The 20,643-nt window shown below is 40.5% G+C and overlaps 3 protein-coding genes across 4 annotated transcripts in view; all 3 read left to right on the forward strand.

The window, feature by feature from the left end:
• LOC121192835 (potassium voltage-gated channel subfamily H member 6-like) overlaps positions 1-6,504 on the forward strand; it is a 32,157-nt gene extending 25,653 nt beyond the window's left edge. Inside the window, exons 13-22 of the mRNA XM_041054743.1 lie at positions 1,369-1,568; positions 2,193-2,280; positions 2,821-2,985; positions 3,139-3,260; positions 3,643-3,714; positions 4,176-4,275; positions 5,125-5,233; positions 5,325-5,473; positions 5,579-5,831; positions 6,156-6,504. Of these exons, the coding sequence (XP_040910677.1) occupies positions 1,369-1,568; positions 2,193-2,280; positions 2,821-2,985; positions 3,139-3,260; positions 3,643-3,714; positions 4,176-4,275; positions 5,125-5,233; positions 5,325-5,473; positions 5,579-5,831; positions 6,156-6,504 (1,607 nt within the window). The remainder of the gene's footprint in view (positions 1-1,368; positions 1,569-2,192; positions 2,281-2,820; positions 2,986-3,138; positions 3,261-3,642; positions 3,715-4,175; positions 4,276-5,124; positions 5,234-5,324; positions 5,474-5,578; positions 5,832-6,155) is intronic.
• A 4,764-nt stretch (positions 6,505-11,268) lies between these two features.
• Positions 11,269-12,026, forward strand: LOC121192838 (heat shock protein 30-like). Its single transcript, XM_041054747.1, has one exon. It carries the CDS (start codon positions 11,337-11,339, stop codon positions 11,922-11,924), a length of 588 nt encoding a protein of 195 aa, XP_040910681.1. The 5' UTR covers positions 11,269-11,336; the 3' UTR covers positions 11,925-12,026.
• A 753-nt stretch (positions 12,027-12,779) lies between these two features.
• trnau1apb (tRNA selenocysteine 1 associated protein 1b) lies at positions 12,780-20,327 on the forward strand. Of its 2 annotated transcripts, none has more exons than XM_041054721.1 (9): positions 12,780-12,950; positions 13,894-13,991; positions 14,756-14,855; positions 15,700-15,752; positions 16,614-16,742; positions 17,246-17,362; positions 18,363-18,669; positions 18,854-18,899; positions 19,285-20,327. In XM_041054721.1, the coding sequence occupies exons 1-9, from the start codon at positions 12,915-12,917 to the stop codon at positions 19,419-19,421; spliced, it is 1,023 nt and encodes a 340-aa protein (XP_040910655.1). In that variant the 5' UTR covers positions 12,780-12,914; the 3' UTR covers positions 19,422-20,327. The 2 variants fall into 2 exon arrangements, with proteins under 2 accessions (XP_040910655.1, XP_040910656.1); XM_041054722.1 differs by having other exon boundaries at positions 18,857-18,899.
• The last annotated feature ends 316 nt before the right edge of the window (positions 20,328-20,643 follow it).

Consider the following 20,643-nt stretch of genomic DNA (forward strand, 5'->3'; position numbering starts at 1 on the left):
TGAATATGAGTGGGTGACCTTCAGCTATGTGACCAGTTGACTGAGGTTTTTCTCACCTCACAATGGTTTCCAGAGTGTATGAATGGTGTGGCGTTCAGTGTGTTCGGGGAAACCCGTGGAATAATCCTGCCCAGTGAGGGGGGACTGTGGCAGTAAAGCTTCCAATGACTTTCTGTTGTCTTTAACTTCCTGTGGTATCTCTTAAACAGAGGAGGTGGTCTACGACACCACTTATCAGCCGCTTATAATTCAGTCTTGAGATTCCTTCAGAGGCAGTGTAACACCCATTCACACCGTGACACCACAACCATCATGTGACCCTAACTTTTCACGTGATGGTTGGGTGGGTCAACAACTGACATGTGACCTCAACGACCTTCAAACTGTTAACAATCTGATCCCACAATGGGTGAAACTCCCCAGGTATTTCACCTCTAGGTATTCTGGTTGTTCTTGTTCTGGTTGCTCTGAGGGTTGAATCAAACATCGGTGGAGCAGCTTTCGGTTTTCTGTGTTCCCAGCTGCTGGGATACCTGACCAGATTATGTTAGATGTACTCCAACTTTAACATGGTTTAAAGTTTCTTTACTTCATTCATTCTTCTACTTATTTTCTTTTATTCAGTGTATGTACACACACTGGCTTTAGATTCATGCTTTTATGCGAAGCACACTGAATGTATGCTGGAATGAAATGTGCTGTACAAAATGTTTGCTTTCCTTTACAACAAGATCAGATTAAAACCAGATGTAACACATTCTTCCCCAAACACGTTGTGTATTTATCAAACAGTCGCAGTCATCTCCTCTTAACAGAGGTTTATTACGTTCTGCTACATTTACTAAAGTCATTCAATTTCAGTTTTTTCAGTTTCAGAAGAGCTGATGTCCACAGGAACTTAAACAAGCCACAAGGAAGGTGGAGGTGGGGGAAAGAAATGCAAATTAAATACAGGCTTATGTATAATTTAAACCCAACTAGTAGCAATACAGGTGGAGCACTAAGGCTATTATTAATGAAAACCATTTCTAAGTAATGCAAACAATTGGAGGATGGGGAGTTTGGATTCTATTTGAATCTAATCTTGCCTATGAATGGACTGTACCATCAGTACAAGCTGCAGCTCAACATTTCTTTGTTTTGTTGAGACATTTAATTGAGTAATTACCTCAGTATCTCATTCTGGTATTAACATCCATGTCAACACCATCTCCACCTCCACAAGCCTCACTCTGACTCCCTGCTGCTCTGTCCTGTCTCTGTCTCTCCACCTGTTGTCCATCTCTATGTTCTGATGAACCATTTGGTGATCAGCTGGTTGAATAAAAGGTAAATGATAAAAGGTCTGTGTTTCTGTCTCTTCTCCAGCTCTGATGTATGCCAGTATTTTTGGTAATGTGTCAGCCATCATCCAGAGGCTTTACTCTGGTACGGCACGCTACCATGCCCAGATGATGAGAGTGCGAGAGTTCATCCGCTTCCACCAGATCCCCAACCCTCTGAGGCAGCGGCTGGAGGAGTACTTCCAGCATGCATGGTCCTACACTAATGGGATAGATATGAATGCTGTGAGTACAAGAGACTCTCAGGTGATCTAGTAGTGTCTCTGTCAGCCATCATGAAAGTTGAGTTTCAGCTTTTATGTTCAGACGTTGTCAGCTTGCCTTTAAGATCCCAACGGTTCCACAGCTACTAAAATCATATGGCTGCTGATTTAGGGCGAAATTACCCATAGGGCTACGTGGACAACTGCAACAGGGCTCCAAACCCCTTCAAGCCCCTAAATCCACAGGTTCATTGTTTGGCAACTGGTTTGTGGTAACTCAGTGAATTTTGTTTAGAAATATACAACATTAAAGCACTAGATCTGCTGACATAATAATGGCCTTAAAATAGGTTCTGCCTAAACAAGTCATAAGTATAACACATAGGTAGACCCAGTTTTAATGTAGATAGTTTTACCAGTTAGTTAACATGAATAAAAAATCTCCCTGTGTCATTTCAGCTTCAGATTGGAAACACTTAACTCAACTTGATTTTGAATCCATCCAAACATGGACAAATACTTTCAGTCCTCAGGTCTTCAGTCAAAAAGGACTCACACGGATTGATACCTGTATGCCACTCACAGCTAAGGTGTTAATCCAAGTGTGTCCTCTCTTTGTGTCCTCCATTCCTAAAAATTCCCTCAGGTTTTAAAAGGATTTCCAGAGTGTCTCCAGGCAGACATTTGTCTCCACCTCAACAGGACACTGCTGCAGAACTGTAAGGCTTTCAAAGGTAATACTGTTATAGATCACAATCAATGAGATATCATATATTTACATTGCTGCAAAGTAAGAACATTTACTGAGTGTGCTGTACTTGAATACACTTTGGAGATAGTTTGGAGACCTGGAAAGAGGAGAGACTACACAAAAGGCAAAACTCATGCTCACCATTCACACAAAGGAGAAAGTAACAAATACACGGGCAGAGAGAGAGTCAAGGACACACAAGCAGAGAGAGACACAATAGGAGAGGCTGAATCTCCTGGAGGACCAGCAACCCTCTAAAATATCAGGACTGAGGCATCAGCAGCCAGGGGAGAGAAAGAGGTCCCAGAATGAACAGTGGTCCAGCACAGAGTGAAAAGGACCTGAAAATAACAAAAATGTGAATGTAGAAGCATTTAAAGCTGCTGTCACTTCACAGTTTCTTGACCAACATACTGTTAAATATTGTACATACAGGATGTGGTATTAGAAAGTTAAAGGAAAAGCACAGAATAAATGGTTATTGTAGGGTTTGATCAACACATTGTATTTTTATGGTGTCTAGGATCCACTAAGGGCTGTCTGAGGGCCCTAGCCATGAGGTTTAAGACCACCCATGCTCCTCCTGGTGACACCCTAGTCCATGCTGGAGACCTGATAGCAGATCTGTACTTCATCTCCAGAGGATCCATAGAGATCCTCAAAGGAGACGTGGTGGTAGCCATACTGGGTAAGTTCTTGGATGAGCCTCTGGTGTATGCCAGTAGATTCATCTGGTGGGCCAAGTAAGACTGGAGTAGAGGCAGAAGTGCCTCCTATATAAATAAAAGAACACATCATGATTATTATGCTCATGTTCTGACAATATTTCCTTCTGCTCCAGGTAAGAATGATATCTTTGGGGAACCCATCAATCTGTATGTTCTACCAGGAAAATCCATGGCTGATGTCAGAGCTCTGACCTACTGTGACCTGCACAAGATAAACAGAGAGGATATGCTGGAGGTAACATATGTATATGCGTGAGCATATACACTCCTGGAGCACTTTATTAGGAACACTTCACTAATACCGGGTAGTTCCTCCCTTTGCAGCCTCAGATCTCTGTTCCTGGCTGAAAGGACTGCAACCTGATGGTCTTGCACATCAATACAAAGTTGTTCTGTGTGATCACCTTTATCCTACTTTTATCCTCATGGGAATGGATCTATCCATCTATCCATCCAGTTCTCTCCACCACCATCATCAAAACTGAATGAGGGAATATCTTAAGGAAGAATGCTGTTCATCCCTCCAGCAGAGTCCAGAGACTTGTAGAATTAGTATATAAATATATGTATATTTTTATTGACTGTGCCAATTTTTGTGTGTGTGTGTGTGTTTTCAGGTTCTGAACATGTATCCTGAATTTTGTGAATATTTCTGGTCCAACCTGGAGATCACCTTCAATCTCAGAGATGTATGTTACTCATGTTACAGCTCCTCTAGCCCATGTGGAAACTGTGACCTGTAAAAACTACATTGGACATGAATTTAAGTTTTGACCAGTCCTAATTTAAATGGAGATATCTGAAATAATGTAAAGTCAGAAGAAACTTCAGCCTTACTGTAATGGATGTAATTAAAGATGTATTTAAAATATAACTGAGGATATTACATTATTTTTATACCAACATCAGAAGATTAAAAGCTGATCCAAAATGATGCTTTACGTTTGTTTTTCTATAAATATTTGCAATTTGGGCTAAATGCAGCTCAGTGAATACTTTGTCACACTGTACAGCCCACTTTAGGACCACTATCCTAAATGAATCATTTCACAAACAAAATGTGAAATGAAATGTGACTTTATTAGTATTAAATGATTGCTCTTCTCTTTACCTTCACCTGCTCTCCCCTGTTCTAACCCTCTGTCTGCAGGTGAATAATGAAGCTGTGGATCTTCTTAGGGCAGAAGACTCTGATTGTGAGGGTTTCAGCAGACCACACAGGAAACATAAACTCTCCTCCACTCACACAGGTAGAACGTCACATACACAAACAGCTTAGATAGCACCTGCAGAAATGCACTGCAGTGGAACTAGATTATATCTCAGTCTGGGCCAAGACGTCTACAGCTTCTTCACAGAGCAGTGGAGGCTCACTGATGTGATTTGGCTTAAAACTCAAAAAAGAAAATATGTAAAATAAAATCATTGGTGTCTAAAGAGGTAACAGAGAAAAATATTTAGTTTTATGTTTTAAAGATTAAAGGAGTACCTAGAAATCTTGTTTACAATGGGTTGATAATGATAATGAGGTCAGTTTAAAGCAGCATACCTTCATGTGACACACATTGCACATGCATATCACATAAGTTATGGAAGACTTTAAATGCCTGAATCAGTCACAGAAATAAAGTGAAACACAGTACACATTATTATTTGTCTTTGCTTTTTATCATTTATTATTTAGCCTTTTGTTTTTAATAACTCAATGAAGGCATTTCTCAGTCTGCGTTCTTTACTGTCCTTGCGGATTTGTGACACATCAGAAATCACAGTCCGGCTACTGTTCCAATTCAAAGTCCCATTACCACAGCGCATTTCATTCTGCAACATGGCATCAACCCAAAACAAACAGCCTGGGTCAAAAAAGGCTCCCACAGAGCCCTGATCTCAATATTATTGAGTCAGTGTGGGATCACATGAAGAGACAGAAGACGCTGAGACAGATTAAATCCACAGAAGAACTGTGGCGTGTTCTGCAAGATGCCTGGAACAACCTACCTGCCAAGTACCCTGTGTACCTATGTCTGCCTGAATATTTCACCTTTTGCTTTTCTTTATATTTTGTTGATTTCTTCTGTCTGACTGTGTGTGTCTGTCAGGCGACTCCATCTCAGCAAAGAGACAGAGAGCTGCCTACAGATGTAGAAGAAGACTCAGTATCTGGGAGCAATGTGACGGCCGCAACAAAGACGATCATAAACACACACTGTGAGACTCTGAAATGTTTTCATCTCCAATAAAACATATATTAATCTTGTTCTATACTCAAAGCACAACTGTGAACTAACTGCTCCTGTAGATATGGCCCTGTGTTCTCCAGCGAGGATGAAGGGGAGGATTCAGAGGTGACCGGTCCTGCTCAAACCTCCATAGTTCACAGTGCTGCCGTGAACACTACCAGCTGCCCCAAGACTGGCAGGAAAGAGAGGACCTGTAACCCTGAAACAGGCAGGTGTAATTATGCATTGAAAGCACATGTCTGGTGGTGAGAGCTCTGCCTGGCTCCGTATGTCTCACTGTGTATCTGTGTGTGTGGACCTGATTCCTTCTCAGGAGTGTCCAACTTCTTCACTTTCTGGGGCTCAGAGAGTCAGGAGGAGCACATGTACCAGGAGGTGCCCTGCTCCCACAGCCTCCCCTCACCACCTCCACAGTCTCCCTCTCACCAGCTCCCTTGCCTGCCCTCCTCCTCCCCCCACTGTCCCTCCAGCCCTCCTCCTCCTCCTCCTCCTACTGCCCGCATCTCTCGCAGGCAGCAGGTGGAGTTAGAGACCAGACTGGAGGCACTGCAGCGACAGATAACCAGGTGGGTCACAGGGCTGGTGATTGCGTTAAGCGCATGTCAGATCTCAAGTCAAATACCACGGTACCAGAAATATAGTGGTAACAGCATAAACTCTGGGTACAAAGGTTGGGTATGAATTTGATAATTCACATTTAGAGTTTAGAGAGTTTGAAAAAGTTTGAGCACTGCTGGGAAAATCACAAGTTTTTTTTTTTTTACCAGTTACCATATTACTACACAAATTAAATCCCCTTAAGAGTAGGCAGGTGTATGAAGACAGCATAGAGTATCTCTGTAAGCTGATCTACCTCTGTGTATTTGGACATATATGTGTGTGTTTTCCAGGTTGGAGTCTTGTATGTCTGCAGACATCCGGACCATATTGCAGCTGCTGCAGAGACAGATGCCAACAGTCCCACCTTCCTACAGCACCCTTACGTCAACACCTAACGCCCCCTCCTCCCCCATCTTGTCCCCCACCGTTGCCTCCCCATCTGGTACCTCAACCCCTGACTTCCCCACAGACAAGTCACCAACCACCAACCCCGAGCAACAGCAGTCAAATGAAAACCAAAATCAAGTGCAGCAACAACTTCCAGAATCCAGTTCTCTCAGTTGTGGTTCCTCTGTCCTCCATCTTACTGCCTCACCCCCTCTCATCCATGCCTCATCCCTTCACACTTCTTCGTATTAGTCATGACTGTACCCCCCACTGAGGTCACAGAGGTCAAGACCTTAGTATTTTTTGTGAAAAGTTGTGAAATAATTGCCTAAAAATAACTCTACTTTGGTGCTACACTGATATTATACAACACCAAGATAACTGACTTTCTTATCTGATCACTGACATCATTGCTCATTGGAGTGAAGGACCTTGTTGTTACTACAGTGTGGTTCTTTATTTGTGTCAACAAACCAGGCAGGCAGCTGAATCTGCTGAAGCATGATGCAGGTAACTAGAGAATGAATGATTTTTTTTCTTCTCTCTGGGGAGAGCGATGCCCCTGCACCTGGTAGAAATTTTTCGACCTCAGTATTTCTAAACCCTGTGTACGGCCATGACACCACTCCACCCAACCCTCAGCACTCCACCAGTCTTCCTCCTCTGAACTTACTCAGACAGGTTTGTCAGTGTGTCTCAGCCCTCACCCTCCCACAGCCCTTCCACCACACCCATTTCCCATTTCCCCAGTCTTCTCTCTGTATATACCAGCTGCCTTTCCCCAGTCATCGGCCACACCGTCATATGATTGATGTTCTGTATGTTGTTGACTTCCTTCTTGCCATCCTGTGACTTGTTTTGTTCCTGTTACCTGTTCCTGTATCTTCCTGCCTGGTTCTCTCGTATTAACATCACTGAACCCTTCCTTCCTGATCCTCCCTCTGGTGCAACAGTATGATCTGGCCAGTGTGGACCCAGCATTTCCTGGGTGAAAAGCCACCAGCCTCCAACTCTGTTTGGCAGCCCTGGGCTTGTTAGTCTATACCTGTATTTTCCAGCAGCCATCCACCAGATGGGTTTGCACTAAAGGGCCTCCTGAGTTGGTGTTGGCCTCCACCAGATTCACACTCCAGCCACCAGGTCCCTGCCGTGGTCTCCAGTCTTCTGCCTGTCCTTCATCCAGGCCTGAACCCCAGTGTCCTGCTTGCCCTCCAGGGGGGTTTTACCTTTGCCGCCATTGTCATCGCTCTTCTGAACAGCTCTGCCTACAATGCCACCGCCACCCTCCAGAGTGGCTCCACCCTCTGCCCTGCCTTCTGAAGCGATCCTGCCTGCGTTTCACCTGGAAACTGAAAACTAGCTCATATCCTCAGGCTTTATGAATGTAGTTCATAAATGCACAAAGCTGAGAGGACAAAAAAATGATCCAGCAATTAAATGAGACAATTCACTGCTGACTTTTTTCTCAGAATGTTTAAGCTAATAAACTCAAAAATCTTCATCTTCCACTTCATCACTCAGATGTGGGGGAAATAAATCTAGAGGCAGCTTGAATGAATGCAAAGCTAATGGAAGGAGTGGAATGCATATATGCTCATTGTTATCCTGGTTACAGTTGGGCTTTTGGATTTTTGTATCCTGAATGTGTCTTTGTGATAATATCCTGTCGTGGTTTTGAACAGGATAAGATTCGTGGGATAAGGTTTTGAGTGGGATTTTATCTACTCAAAAGTGTTCCCAAAGGCAGAAAGGAATCTGATTGGTCCACAGAGAGGAAAGACAAGCGTGGATGTGAGTGTTATTCTTTTCTTTTTTTTTTTTTTTTGAGGCTGGCCTCTTCCTAGGTATTACTGTAATTTCATGTGGCTAATGTTACTGTTTTACCGAAGTTACCCATTCTTCTGTGTGCAATGCATTATGAATGATCTGCTACCATTTATGGAGGTTTCACTGATTTACATAACATGTTTTTTTCTTGTTTTGTTTTAACTGTACAGTTAGCCTATTTGGCTCTAAATACTCATGCTCTTGGATCATAAATTGAGTAGTGAGTACTAAATGTACCAAAATACTATATGATGATTCTGTACAGTACAACTGTTTGCATATTTTTGACTGTAGGATGTGCATGTATATAGTAGAAATTCTGCTCCTAGGACAGATGCATTGAACTGAACATTATTCATGATCCACCAAGCATAAAATCTACTTGTCTACTGCCATTGTGCTGTTCTAAGAGCAGGAAGAGTGTATGATACCATTGTATCAAGAATTCAAAATTACTCTACACATACCATATTACTGCAGGCATTGCTCTTGTTGCATGATATCTGTCATAGCTAAACAGTGTGCTGTATTATTTATACTCATGCATGTGATACTTAGTTGTTACTGTTGTACATAATAATACCACAACAATTTGTGAGAGTGTTTTGCTGGATTTTGTGTTACAAATAGTTCACTTTAAATGACAGGGCATTGTACCTTAGTAAAGGCTTATATAGAATTATGCTACTATAGTAACATTCTTCACATAAGCAGTTGCCATATGCACATAGTGTTTATGGGATGGTACCCTTCTTGGTGCAGGGAAGGTGTGCTATGGGCATTTGACAGGTCACTCAAATGTTAGTCCACTGTATGCTCAGTAAGTCTACTCTCAGGTCAGAGGTTATTCTGTCATCCTGTTTCATACAGGACCAATTAAGTCAGTGTGGACAAACTATTCTGTGGTCTGTTTCTGTCAGCGTTTTCTCATCCTTTTCATGCTCACACTCCTGCAGACAGCCCTGCCTTCCTTCCCAGGTCAGTTTTTCAAAACTCAGGGTTTAATGACAACTTTGAAGGATAGTCAGGCGTGTAACATCACATCCCTCTGTTTACTTAATCAACTGCATAACATGTTTATTCCTGTGGAACAAAAAACTAGCCAGCTTTACTAAAAAAAAAAAACCTAAACCCAGTGTTGTTCCACTGAATATGAGTGGACAGTCTCACATTGTTGATTTGGTGATGGACAAATGTGACAGCAGAAGATTTCAAAGCGGATCAATGTGCAAATGTAACCAGATGGGAGGACAGTTGCAGAGGTGAGGAGTAAACATAGAGGACATAAGGGCCACTTCTTTCAGAAAAGCTGGTGATGGTCAGATGCTGAAAACCTCTTTCACTGTGATGGAAGTGTAGGGATGCGTGTCCAGAAAAAGAAACATTAATGCACTTCAAGCTTTAAGGAAAGCAAATTGTGTTACCACTATAAATGATGTGACCTGAATTCATAGAAGAAATGAAGGGTAAGGCCAATAGGTAGTCTCAAGTCAATTTTTGTTGTCGTCACTCACCATTTGGCAAGTTGGTATGGTTGTTTTGGACATGAAAGTAGAGCCAGACTGATGTATTGGTTATCACAGAAATGTTGGTAACAGTTTTTAGACAAATGGAGAGCACACACAAGTTAATCTTTTACGATAAAATGTCCTGCTGTAGTCACAAAATTTAAGGCATCTTTTTCAGGAATGTTTTTGTCATGTCTATATGTACAAACCATCATCAGTCAGTGTATTGCTGTTGGATTTTTTTTTTTACTCTTAAATATTGACAGTTCCATCTTCTTTAAATTCCAAGTGTATGTAGACTGCAATAACAAGACTATTCCTGATGTTTAGAATTAAATTAAAATGAAATGTCAGTGCACTTCACATGCCTTTGTATTAAGTTTGTCTCGCTTGCCTAGTAAGTCTCTGAGGTGACCAACAGGTCTATCCAGGTCCTCCTGTAGTCTGATTCACCTAAAGCCACCCTTTGCTTGCAGTGGGTGAACAGAAGAGTTCCATCAAATATGCTTCAAGTGTTTTTACTGCTCTGGGACCATCTGCCATTTTGGGCCCCATAGGCAGACACCTTCTCCATGTTTAAGATTTGGCTTTAAACTTCCCCCTTTGATAAAGCTTATAGTTAGGGCTCACTCAGGCCTAAAACCATCCCCTACTTGAGCTGCTATGGGCCGAGGCTGCCAGGTGGCTTCCCATGAGGCATCAAGCTCCTCTCTTCTTCTCTCCATCGCCATCTGTTCACATTGAAATCCCATTGATACGTTACTAACTCTACTTCTTCTCTTTCCTGTAGTTTTGTTCTTTCTCTCCTCTCTTCTCTTCTGCTGTCGCTCTCTGCAGGTTCATCTGCCCTCGGAGCTGTAGAGTCTGGATCTGCCACCTACTGCCCCCATTACTAGTCTAATTAATTATCATTATTAGTCCTATTACTACTCTTATTATCAGCAGTTTTTCTGCCTGTTAAAGGGATTTTTTTCCTTGCCAATGTTGCAAAGTGCTTGTTCATGGGGAAATAATTGGCGTTGGTTAATAATATCATAAAGTGTATGGTCTAGACCTGCTCTGTATGAAAAGTGTTGGTACTTACTGTTGGTGCAGTATGCAGAAAGCAACAGTCTGAAAGTAAACTATTTTTAAATGACTGATTGCCCCAACAAATACCTTTATTGAAATTATATTATCATTTACCATTGACAGATTGACCAAATATTGTTTTTTGCACTGATGGGTAATTTTCCATTAAATCTGCTATTTGATAGTTTAAATTGTGTTGAGTGGCTAAAGGCGACATTAATTTGAAGAAAAATTAAGATTTTTTAGATTTAAAATCAGTTGTTGAGACACAGGTGACAAAAATTCATCAGTGAAAACAGTAAATACATGTTCATTAGCAAATGACATGATGCTGATTCTTTAGGAACTGCATTTCAAACAAAGATGAAAGATTATCTGATTATCTGATATGTGTCTGTAAACTTCATTTAAATTACATTTGGTTAAATGCAGCATGAAACTGAGTCAGACGGTGAACTAATGACCCACAGATGTCAGCACTCCTGAGAAACACCTCCATCTAGTGGAGAGTTCTGGTAATGACTAGAAACTTCCTGAAGACTCCGGAGCTCCCTCAGTGACAATATAAAAGCTTGGACAGTCTCACTGCTGAGACAGAAAGCAACACAACCAACGCAGAAGAGAACACACACACGTTACCTTACAACAAGAGGACTCAACACTAAACCCACATTGAAGATGCCGTGCTCTCATGAACTCCAGTTTGCCCTCAGTCCTTTCATGGACTTACACTGGCCTGTATGCAGTCTGTGGCCAGAGGTCAGACATCCTCTCCACCAGCAGGATCTACTGCAGAGAAACCTACAGCAGCTCCACAGCAGTTTGGAGCTGATGGACAAACTTCAACACAAGATCCTGGAGGAGACAGAGCCTTTTGAAACCACTGCTGCCCTGCAACCAGTCTCCTGCCAGCTGCAGAAAGAGGGAGAGCGCTTTGGCCTGACCCTGGACACTCAAGGCTTCTCTCCAGAGCAGCTGTCTGTCAGGCAGGTGGGCAGGAAGCTGAGAGTCAGCGGGAAGACGGAGACGAAGCAGGAAGACGAGAAAGGCTGCTGCTCTTACAGACTCCAGGAGTTCACACAGGACTTTGAGCTGCCTGAAGGCCTGAACCCTGGAGAAGTCACCTGCTACCTGGATCGAGACGGGAAGCTCCACATCCAGGCAGCTGAAACTTTGTGTGTGGAGGAGGCTGAGAAAGAGCTGACTATCAAGAGGAGCTTGGAGGAGAAAACACAGCACACAGACAAACCTGAGCACTCGGACTGATCTAAATGTTGCTGTTGCCTCAGTGTACATTCAAAGTTTTTTAATAAATGTGACAAATTATGATTATATTTCCTTTTGTATACATGTTAATGTGTTTAATAAACAAACATATTGACTGTTGAATGCTTTTCTATTTTTTCTTATCTCAATTGAACAAGAATAATGAACCTGGAAGAACAGAAGCAACAAATCCTATTGTTTGATATTTTAGATAAAATATCACTTTCATTAGAGTTTTATATATCGTGTAGTTCATCATGTAGTTTTGTCCCATTATCCTCTCAGTGCTTCAGATAGTGGGAGGTCAGTTTTTGGTTTAAAATCCTTCCACGTATGTTTTTATTTAATTCATGTAAAATATGATTTTACATTCAAAATTCATCCAGATTTCAGAACTTTTAACTGTAAAAATTTACATGCACGGAGAAAAAGTCTTAAAATATGAAAATGTAGTGTAAACTTTTTCTTTTTAACATTTGACTTTTCATAACTGTCTCTTTAACAGAAGATGTGCTCTCATATATGAGGACAGTTGAGCTTTAACTGTGGCCATTTCATATCCTTGTTGTTATGTAATTTGTAAAATATTCTAGTTAAACAAAAAGGAATTTCTTCAACTAAAACCGAAAATTGTTTTTATTTTTTCTCAGACTTTCACTCTTATATGTCAGTTTCCAAGATAATCCACATGAGATAAATTTTTCATCTTAAAAGCAGAATCGTGAAGTACTGTTACCTTTTGATCCCATCGTGAAATCTCATTCAAATGCTTTCGAGGTGGACTTTTAATTTGGAAAAGGAAAAAAAACTTGCAAGGCCGCCTACCGGAAGTATCACATTAGCTTGACACGGAAGCAGAACTATAGGAGGAATCGAAGTGTTTGGCGTGAGCGTGAGGAGAACTATCAATGTTATAAGATTTCGTTTTTTATACTACCATTAAACACTAACGAACTCCTTTGTAGTATCACAGTGGGACCAGAATTCAAGATGTTTAACAGACAGACGAGCCTGTGGATGGGTGATGTATGTTTGAAGACTTTTTCTTTCAATGTGGGAACGTTAGCTTAGCTACGCGTGCTGGTTGCTAGTCCGGTTACATAAAGTTAGCTTGGATACGTGACCCCAACCCTAAACGGGTTGACTGAACTCGGTTTTAATGTACTTAGTTTGTTGAGCTTGACGTAACAACAACACCCAGTAGTAGCATTGGTGGCCAAATGAGTCACCAAACGCCTCTTTTTTTAAATCATTGATGTTAGCTGCCATGCTCTTTTCCTTGTAGCATGCGTTAGCTAAACAACTCCATTCGAACTAATTGTTAAAGTTCATATTTAATATGAGGAATTACAGACTGATACATTAAATAACTTTACACACGAAATGAGAGAGTAATATAGCAACTTATGAAAGTCTCCTAAGTCAAACATTGGCAGAAGTTTGAGTAGAGTTTGGTCGAGTATCTTTCCATTCAAGAACCGTTTCTGAGCATTAGCGTTAAATACACAGAAATGACAAACAGCTTTAAGCAGTGTTACATGTTAGCTGTTAACCTTTAGGTATTTTTGTTTTGGACTAGCTATGGATAGTTTGCAAACTTAACGTTTAATATTTTCATATAATGTTTCGAAACTTAGCAAGCTAGCAGTTGGTCAGAGTCAACAAATATAGTTGTCTGCAAGTGTAACCTTAGCTAAAGCATTTCTAGGTTTGAACCTAGCCTCAGTATGTGCCATAAATTACTTCTGTATGATTAAACGGTTTGCTACATAGATAACATTATTAAAAAGTTAAGCTGTAATATGTCCCAAGCCGCTGTAAAACCATTAGCCACATGGGTTTTATCATGAATTTATAGTTACTTTATACTGTTTTTATATGATAAAGATATGTACATATTCTTGACACATTTGGGTTTAGTTTAGATTTAATGTGATGTATGTAAAAATTTCTTTGCCTGTGTGTTTAGCTGGACCCATACATGGATGAGAACTTCATCAAACAGGCCTTTAGTGCTATGGGAGAATCCCCGTTTGGAGTCAAGATCATCACCCACAGGATAACAGGGTATGTTAAGCAGAGCACCTCATGCTCAGGTATACTGTGTTCAAGCATTAAACCCATGTTAAGGGTTTGGAGACAATAGCTACATTGTTTATCAGAGTTGGGAAAATGGTGTTGGTCTATTATAAACAGCTACAGGCAACCCTGCAAGGTGTTGTTTTAAAACTAACCCACTCACCCTTAATGGTCAAGTAACAATGATAGCAGGCATACTGTTATTATACTGAATTACAACCTTATTACTTAAAAGAGGTGTAGCTGTTTTCATATATATCTTGCTTCCTTACCCATTTCTTCTAATCAATGCAATATTTTCCAAACATAGTTGTAAACAGCCTTTGCCTAGTGCTGCATAAATTATGGAGAACTGTTATATCATCTTTGGCTTATAAATGTAGTGCCCTGTTCTTTTGGTACAAATGACAAACGGCTGCATTGCTTAAGCTGGATTTATACTTAATGCCAGAGGTTACTCAAGTCCTCCTGTAGATATCAATGGTGTGAATCTTGATTTATAGGTTAGTGTCAGATTTCACCAGTTGTTTCATGACTGACTGACAGACAGACAGAGTGTGTGTCAGTGCTGATCTATAAATAGGCACAGCACCTGGTATTTTCTGGCCCCTTCCAAGTCTAAAGCAGGTGGCCTGGGGTTTGTTATTAATTCACGTGTGACTTTAATACTTTTAATGCAGTTGCTTTTATGTAGCTTGTATAGAAAATTGTTTCTCAGCATCTGTCCATGACATTTCTGTCCTCTTGTTCAGTGGTTCTGCAGGATACTGCTTTGTGGAGCTGGCAGATGAAGCAAGTGTTGACCGCTGTGTTCAAAGACTCAACGGAAAACTGGTTCCTGGATCAAACCCGGTAAGTTCTATGGTGTTGTCCCAAAATACTATGTTGATATATCTTTGGTGCAATCCATACTGCATTATATGATTATTGTTTCTCCACAAATATATAAATATTATATTGACAATTTAATACTGCCTTCCTTTTTTTTTCCAGTATTAGATTTATGTTATCAAGCAGTATTTAATTGTTGATTTGACTGTGGATAGTGGAGCTCAACTAGTCTTGGTCCTCCTTTGTTACAACAGAAACTCAGTAGGATTGGATGCTAACTTGTCAATTCTAACTTATAATACACTGGTTAAATGAGCCAGATCTCTTTAATTTATTTGCTACTTGTGTTGCTTTCATTACCACTATTGTGCTTTCACAGTCAATTTAAACAAAACTTAAACGATACATAAATTTTAATAAATATGAGTTACAGATACAAGTCTACTTGAGGGTCTGGTGATGTAAAACAAAAAGAAATCGTGCCAGCTTGAAAATTGAAAGTCTCTAGTGATGTGTACAGTTGTGAGCTTTAGTTGCTTGCTGCTCAGTTTGAAATGCTGCTGGCCGTGTGAGCTGGCCAAGCTACTGGACTCCCCTGTCCACCGGCCTGTACCTGCTGCTGAAGGTGGCTAAGAGGCTGCTTGTACATGAATGTACTTTGTTTGAAGCTGGTGAATAGAGTCTCTGGTAGGAACTAACTGAGGAATGGGCTAAAGGCTGGTCTGGGTGGTGGAGGTATGTAAACCCAAATAACAACAACCATAATAACTCCACTCTCTATTTCCAGCAATATCAGTGCTATAGTACACATCTTTGGTGTTTGAAGTTGGCTTAGTGTGTGTGTGTTTTCTCTCCCCATGTGCAGCCCCGGAAGTTTAAGCTAAACTATGCGACCTATGGCAAACGGCCAGAGGCAGGGTAAGATATGATTTACATTCAACTTATTTTTATTTTTTTAAATACATGTTTTACTTTTTGAGTCTAAATTTAAGCCAAGAAATGCTTCTTTGTTGAAATGTTGTTATAATTCCTGTAAAATGATTGATGAATCCAATAAACGATGATCTGATGATAGAACGTCCTGTTAGTTCACACTACAGATTTAGGTTTGTTTATGTTATTCTTCTTTACTCTGTATGTGAATGTGGAAATTTCATCTTTCAGTACTGTGCCACGCTGATCTCATCATGTAGGCCAAGGCTGGACAAATATGACTGAAATCAGTATCATAATATTAACAAGACCATCACCATGTGGGGTAATGGTTTTCTGCATTAAATGGTCATCAAGTCTGATCTTCCACTGAAGGTCCATTTACACTTCTGCTTCACTGTTGCTTATGGTGGCCATGTTCATGTACTTGGAGGTTGCTGTTCCAAAACGTAACTGCACGTGGAAGCTGTGGTGTTGACAGAGATTTTTTGTCACTATTGTTTTCCCCATATATTTTGTCATAAGCAGCAATGCAGCCATGACAGAAGATCTGACCATGTTTTTAAGACAAATTTATATATAAATGCAGAGTCCAAAGGGTTCACTTACTTTGTCTTACCACTGTATAGTCATTGCACAGGCTTAGCAAAGGTATGTTTCCTACCTCTCAATATCAATAATTGTAGTGGCAGATTATATTTATAGACATTATGGCACATAAGACAGGCACTTGGGGGAAACAGGAAAATAGTAAAATTTCCCAAAGACCCATTTGTCCCTTTAATTCTTGGCAGTGACACAGGTGTATAAAACAGAATACCTGACCAAAGATTTCCTTTCTTTCAGGCCAGAATTTTCAGTGTTTGTAGGCGATTTGGCCTCTGAGGTGGACGACTTCCAGCTGCACCAAGTTTTTAAGAAGTACCCTTCGTGCAAAGGAGCCAAAGTCGTCACTGACCAGTATGGATACTCCAGGTATGCCAGCTCACAGAGGTGGAGTGGATAGGGATGTGGCTTGAGAAATGTTAGCAGTATTGACAGACATCAGATGCTTCCTTGAACTACATATTGTCTGTTTAATGTTGCCGGTGTGGTGTATAATACTGTGTTTTGAGTATTCTTGTAAGAAATATACACTGATATAAAGATGTTTCCCTGTTTTGGTGCTATCATGATTATTTGGATGGAAGTGCTGTGGACGTTGACCAACAGTACATCTTCATCTGTTTTCAAGAAAAGGCTGAAGACATGTTTTCTTGCGGTCTTATGCTAAAACTATTGTTTTCCCCATATAGGCTAAGCAAGAGCAACTCACAATTCAAGTGATGCTACCTCATGTTAAAAGTAAAACAACAAGTTTCAGTTCTACCATAATAATACCCATTATATTCTGTTTCTCATTATACGTGGCTATTTAATGCCAAGTATGTAGTGCGTGTTGGTGTGGGATGGACGTGTAAGTGTTGTTTGACTTGCAGAGGCTATGGGTTTGTCAAGTTTGGAGAGGAGAGTGAGCAGAAGAAGGCCATCGAGGAGTGCCAGGGAACAATGCTCGGCGGAAAGCCGCTCAGACTCAGCATCGCTGTGGCAAAGAGGTAAGACACTGACACCGAAACGTGATGGAACATGAAAAAATAAAAACTATAAATCTTCTCCCAAGACTCCATTAACCTCAGTCATTAACTTTGCTATGTAGCAGCAAAATTATCTCCTGGCTGAGTACATTTTGTTAACAACTGTGTCAAGCTGTTTATGGCAATGACGGAACCTTTTATGAAAATGACACTAGATAATTGAGCCCCATTTTTAAAGGTACCATTTACATCTTGAGAGGAGCAAACAAGAGAAGTTGGAAAATACTGAGAGAATAACTCATGGTTGGTTTTGATCTTTTGATGTGATTTTCTAGTAGTAATAAAAGTAAATACATCACCAGCTTTATCCTTTTTAATAATGGAGTTTGTGTGTCTGTTAAACGTGCAGGTTTGTTTTAGCACAGTTAATCTTCTTAGTGGTCTCAACAATATCTAGATCCTTTACTGGGGACAGTGCTCAGGTATTATGGACAGTATGTGCTGTGTTAGAAATGAGTCATGTGCTGGCAGTTTGATGGACCTGATTCAGCAGGTGAAAGTAAGTTTTATAACTGTGCATTAATATCAATATTTCCCTCTGAAATGCAGCAGAACTAAAGTACTGTTCATTCAACACTGTATTGATAACAGTAAGTACTAGCTGGTGTTTGAGATGATGCACAGAACAGAGCAGCGTCTGTCAGAGAGCGTGTCTTTGATTTCCAGTAAGACATGAAACTTACAGACCTGTGTCCAGAAGACATCCATAAAAATTTCAGTTTCATTGTTGTTTTTTTGGTCATGTTTTCTGAATTTGTATCGATCCCACACCTTTATTTCCTTTTAGATTCCTTTGAGACACTTCATCATCATTTGTTGTGGACTTACTAAAAGTTGAAGGTTTATAATATAATAATATAATAGTTATATTAGGATGTTGATTTTGATGACGCAAGAAATAATACTTTACTACAAATTTCCTTCAAACATGTGAAACTTTGTTTTGTTTCTTATCTTGCAGTCAAAAGATGAGCAGCTACCACGGGGGCCAGGGTCAGAATTACCATAGCAGCTACAACCAGTCCCAGTCCAGTTACTATGGCAGCCATAGCGGCGGGGGTCAGGGGGGTTACTACTCTCAATGGGGGGGCTATGACCAGTACAGTGGCTATAACAACAGTGGCTATAACAGTGGCTATAATAGCGGCTACAACAGTGGCTACAACTATAACTACGGGCCCTATGGATACCCCCCACCAGGCCACATGATGCCACCACCTCCCGTGGGAATGCCACCCATGTCCACCGACATGTCAGGAGCTGCAGAGGTGAGGGAAACACTTTGACATGCATGCTTAAAGGAACACATGGAGATTTTGGGAAACAGTATTGTGTGTTGATTGTAAAGCAGCTGAGAAGATATGGACAGTCTTGTCTTGTAGAATCATTGTGTCAGATTTCTTGTTTTCTTTCATATCAGTGTTTATTATAATTTATTATTTCTTTCCCAAGCAGGGTCATGAGGAGACTGAGGATATAGAGGATGATAATGCAGAAGGTAAGATCCTGTTTATAGTTAAATAATCTTTTTCCCTACCACCATTAACCACATGTGCTTGTACGCAACTCAGGAACGATGTGCTAAAAATCACACAGGTCACAGGTTCCCTCTGTACTGAACGGATTTGTTTTGGAGCAGCTTTAACATTCGCATATTAAGCATAACTGGTAAATGTTTATTATGTATTATGGTGACTTGGGAAGGTGTGAGACAGCTGATTAAGTTATGACCACCTCACAGAAATAACTTAAATCCACAACGTTCTCCCAATGACTTCCTGGCTAGTGATAGACAGTATTTGCACTGTTATGGCTAATAACAGATTTTGACAACATTTACTGTGTTTGATGTGTTTAAATCCTTTCCTGGGTGTGTTTTACAGAGCCCATCCCCGAATGTGACGTGGACCAGTGGAACAAAGATTTTATGCAGCGCAGCGAGGAGCTGTATGATGCCCTGATGGACTGTCACTGGGAAACTCTGAACTCTGTTGATTCTCCCATCCCCTCCCTTTCTTGATAACTTTTTTGGTCTCTTCTGATCCCTCCCTAACCCTTGAATATTTCATTTTTTTATGGTTTTGTACTCCCGATAACCTTTATGATCTAAAGCTGCATTGACGCCTTATAAAGGCCACTTCAGTTCACTGTCTCTGTACTTTATCTAAGCCTGGCTAAAGACTGATGGTACACACAGATGTACTTATTCCTCTTCTAATACTTAAAGTGCAAATGAACATTCACTTGATTTTAGTGTTTACCATGTTGGTAATATACAGAAAGTTGGTCAGTAACCAGTGGGGTAACTGTGTAGTCCATACTGTTGAGTATGAGCTCCTCTACACACCAGAGCTGTAAGTTGAGGGATGAAGTGCTGAAGCTGCCTTCTCTGCTGTTGATTGGCACAGTAGGTGTAGTTCAACAAACTGAATGCTGTCAATATTACACCATTTAAAGGATGTCACAGAGGAACAAACACCACTGTCGTTTATTTTTGTTGAGCCACGTTGAAATGGTCACACCAGCAAAAACTATCTTTGCTCTTTGAGTATGGCCCCAGCTCTTTAGGGACAGATTGTCTTCTGAAGACAGAAAATAAATTTATGCCTTTATTGTCATTTGCCATGTATTTCCACGAGGGTCGATTTTTTTGTGTATATACAAGGTGTTGGTTTGTCTTGTTTTTTTCATTTTTAATGAAGGATTTTTTTTCTTTTTGTTTTTCTGATTGATTTAAAAGACCAGTGTGTAAGATTTAGTTCCTCTAGTGGCGAGGTTGCTGCTAGAGGATCACTCCTTCCTTTCCAAGTGAGTGGGAGAACCTACGGTGACCGTCAGGATATGTAAAAATGCAAAAGGGCCTCTCTAGAGCCAGTGTTTATTTTGTCCATTCTAGGCTTATGTAGAAACATGGAGATATGAAGGGCTCATTCTAAGTGACTGAAACAACGATTCTTAACTTTTCTAATGAAAACATAATTATGAGTATTATATTTCTGCAAGTAGATCCCCTGAAGTCCTACACACTGGTCTTTTAACAAACATTATCTGGGTAAAAGGTATGGGATATTGAGTTTACCCGACAATAATCAACTATAAATATAATTTATACCTATTTTCCAGACAAGAAGCTTTCTTTTCTGTATAATAGGTGAGTGGTGCAACCTCTCAATATTTCTGAGCGCTGTGAAACTGTCATGATTTTGTGAGGTAGACGGCTGATTTGCTGTAACAGGTGTTGA

The sequence above is a fragment of the Toxotes jaculatrix genome, chromosome 14 (assembly GCF_017976425.1).
Source record: "Toxotes jaculatrix isolate fToxJac2 chromosome 14, fToxJac2.pri, whole genome shotgun sequence".
NCBI lineage: Eukaryota > Metazoa > Chordata > Actinopteri > Toxotidae > Toxotes > Toxotes jaculatrix.

Coding starts and splice junctions, on each gene's coding strand:
- LOC121192838 (XM_041054747.1), top strand. CDS start 11,337: ATGCCGTGCTCTCATGAACTCCAGTTTGCCCTCAGTCCTTTCATGGAC.
- trnau1apb (XM_041054721.1), top strand. CDS start 12,915: ATGTTTAACAGACAGACGAGCCTGTGGATGGGTGAT. Junction 15,753..16,613: donor GGCAAACGGCCAGAGGCAGG/GTAAGATATGAT, acceptor CCTTTCTTTCAG/GCCAGAATTTTCAGTGTTTG. Junction 17,363..18,362: donor AGCATCGCTGTGGCAAAGAG/GTAAGACACTGA, acceptor CTTATCTTGCAG/TCAAAAGATGAGCAGCTACC.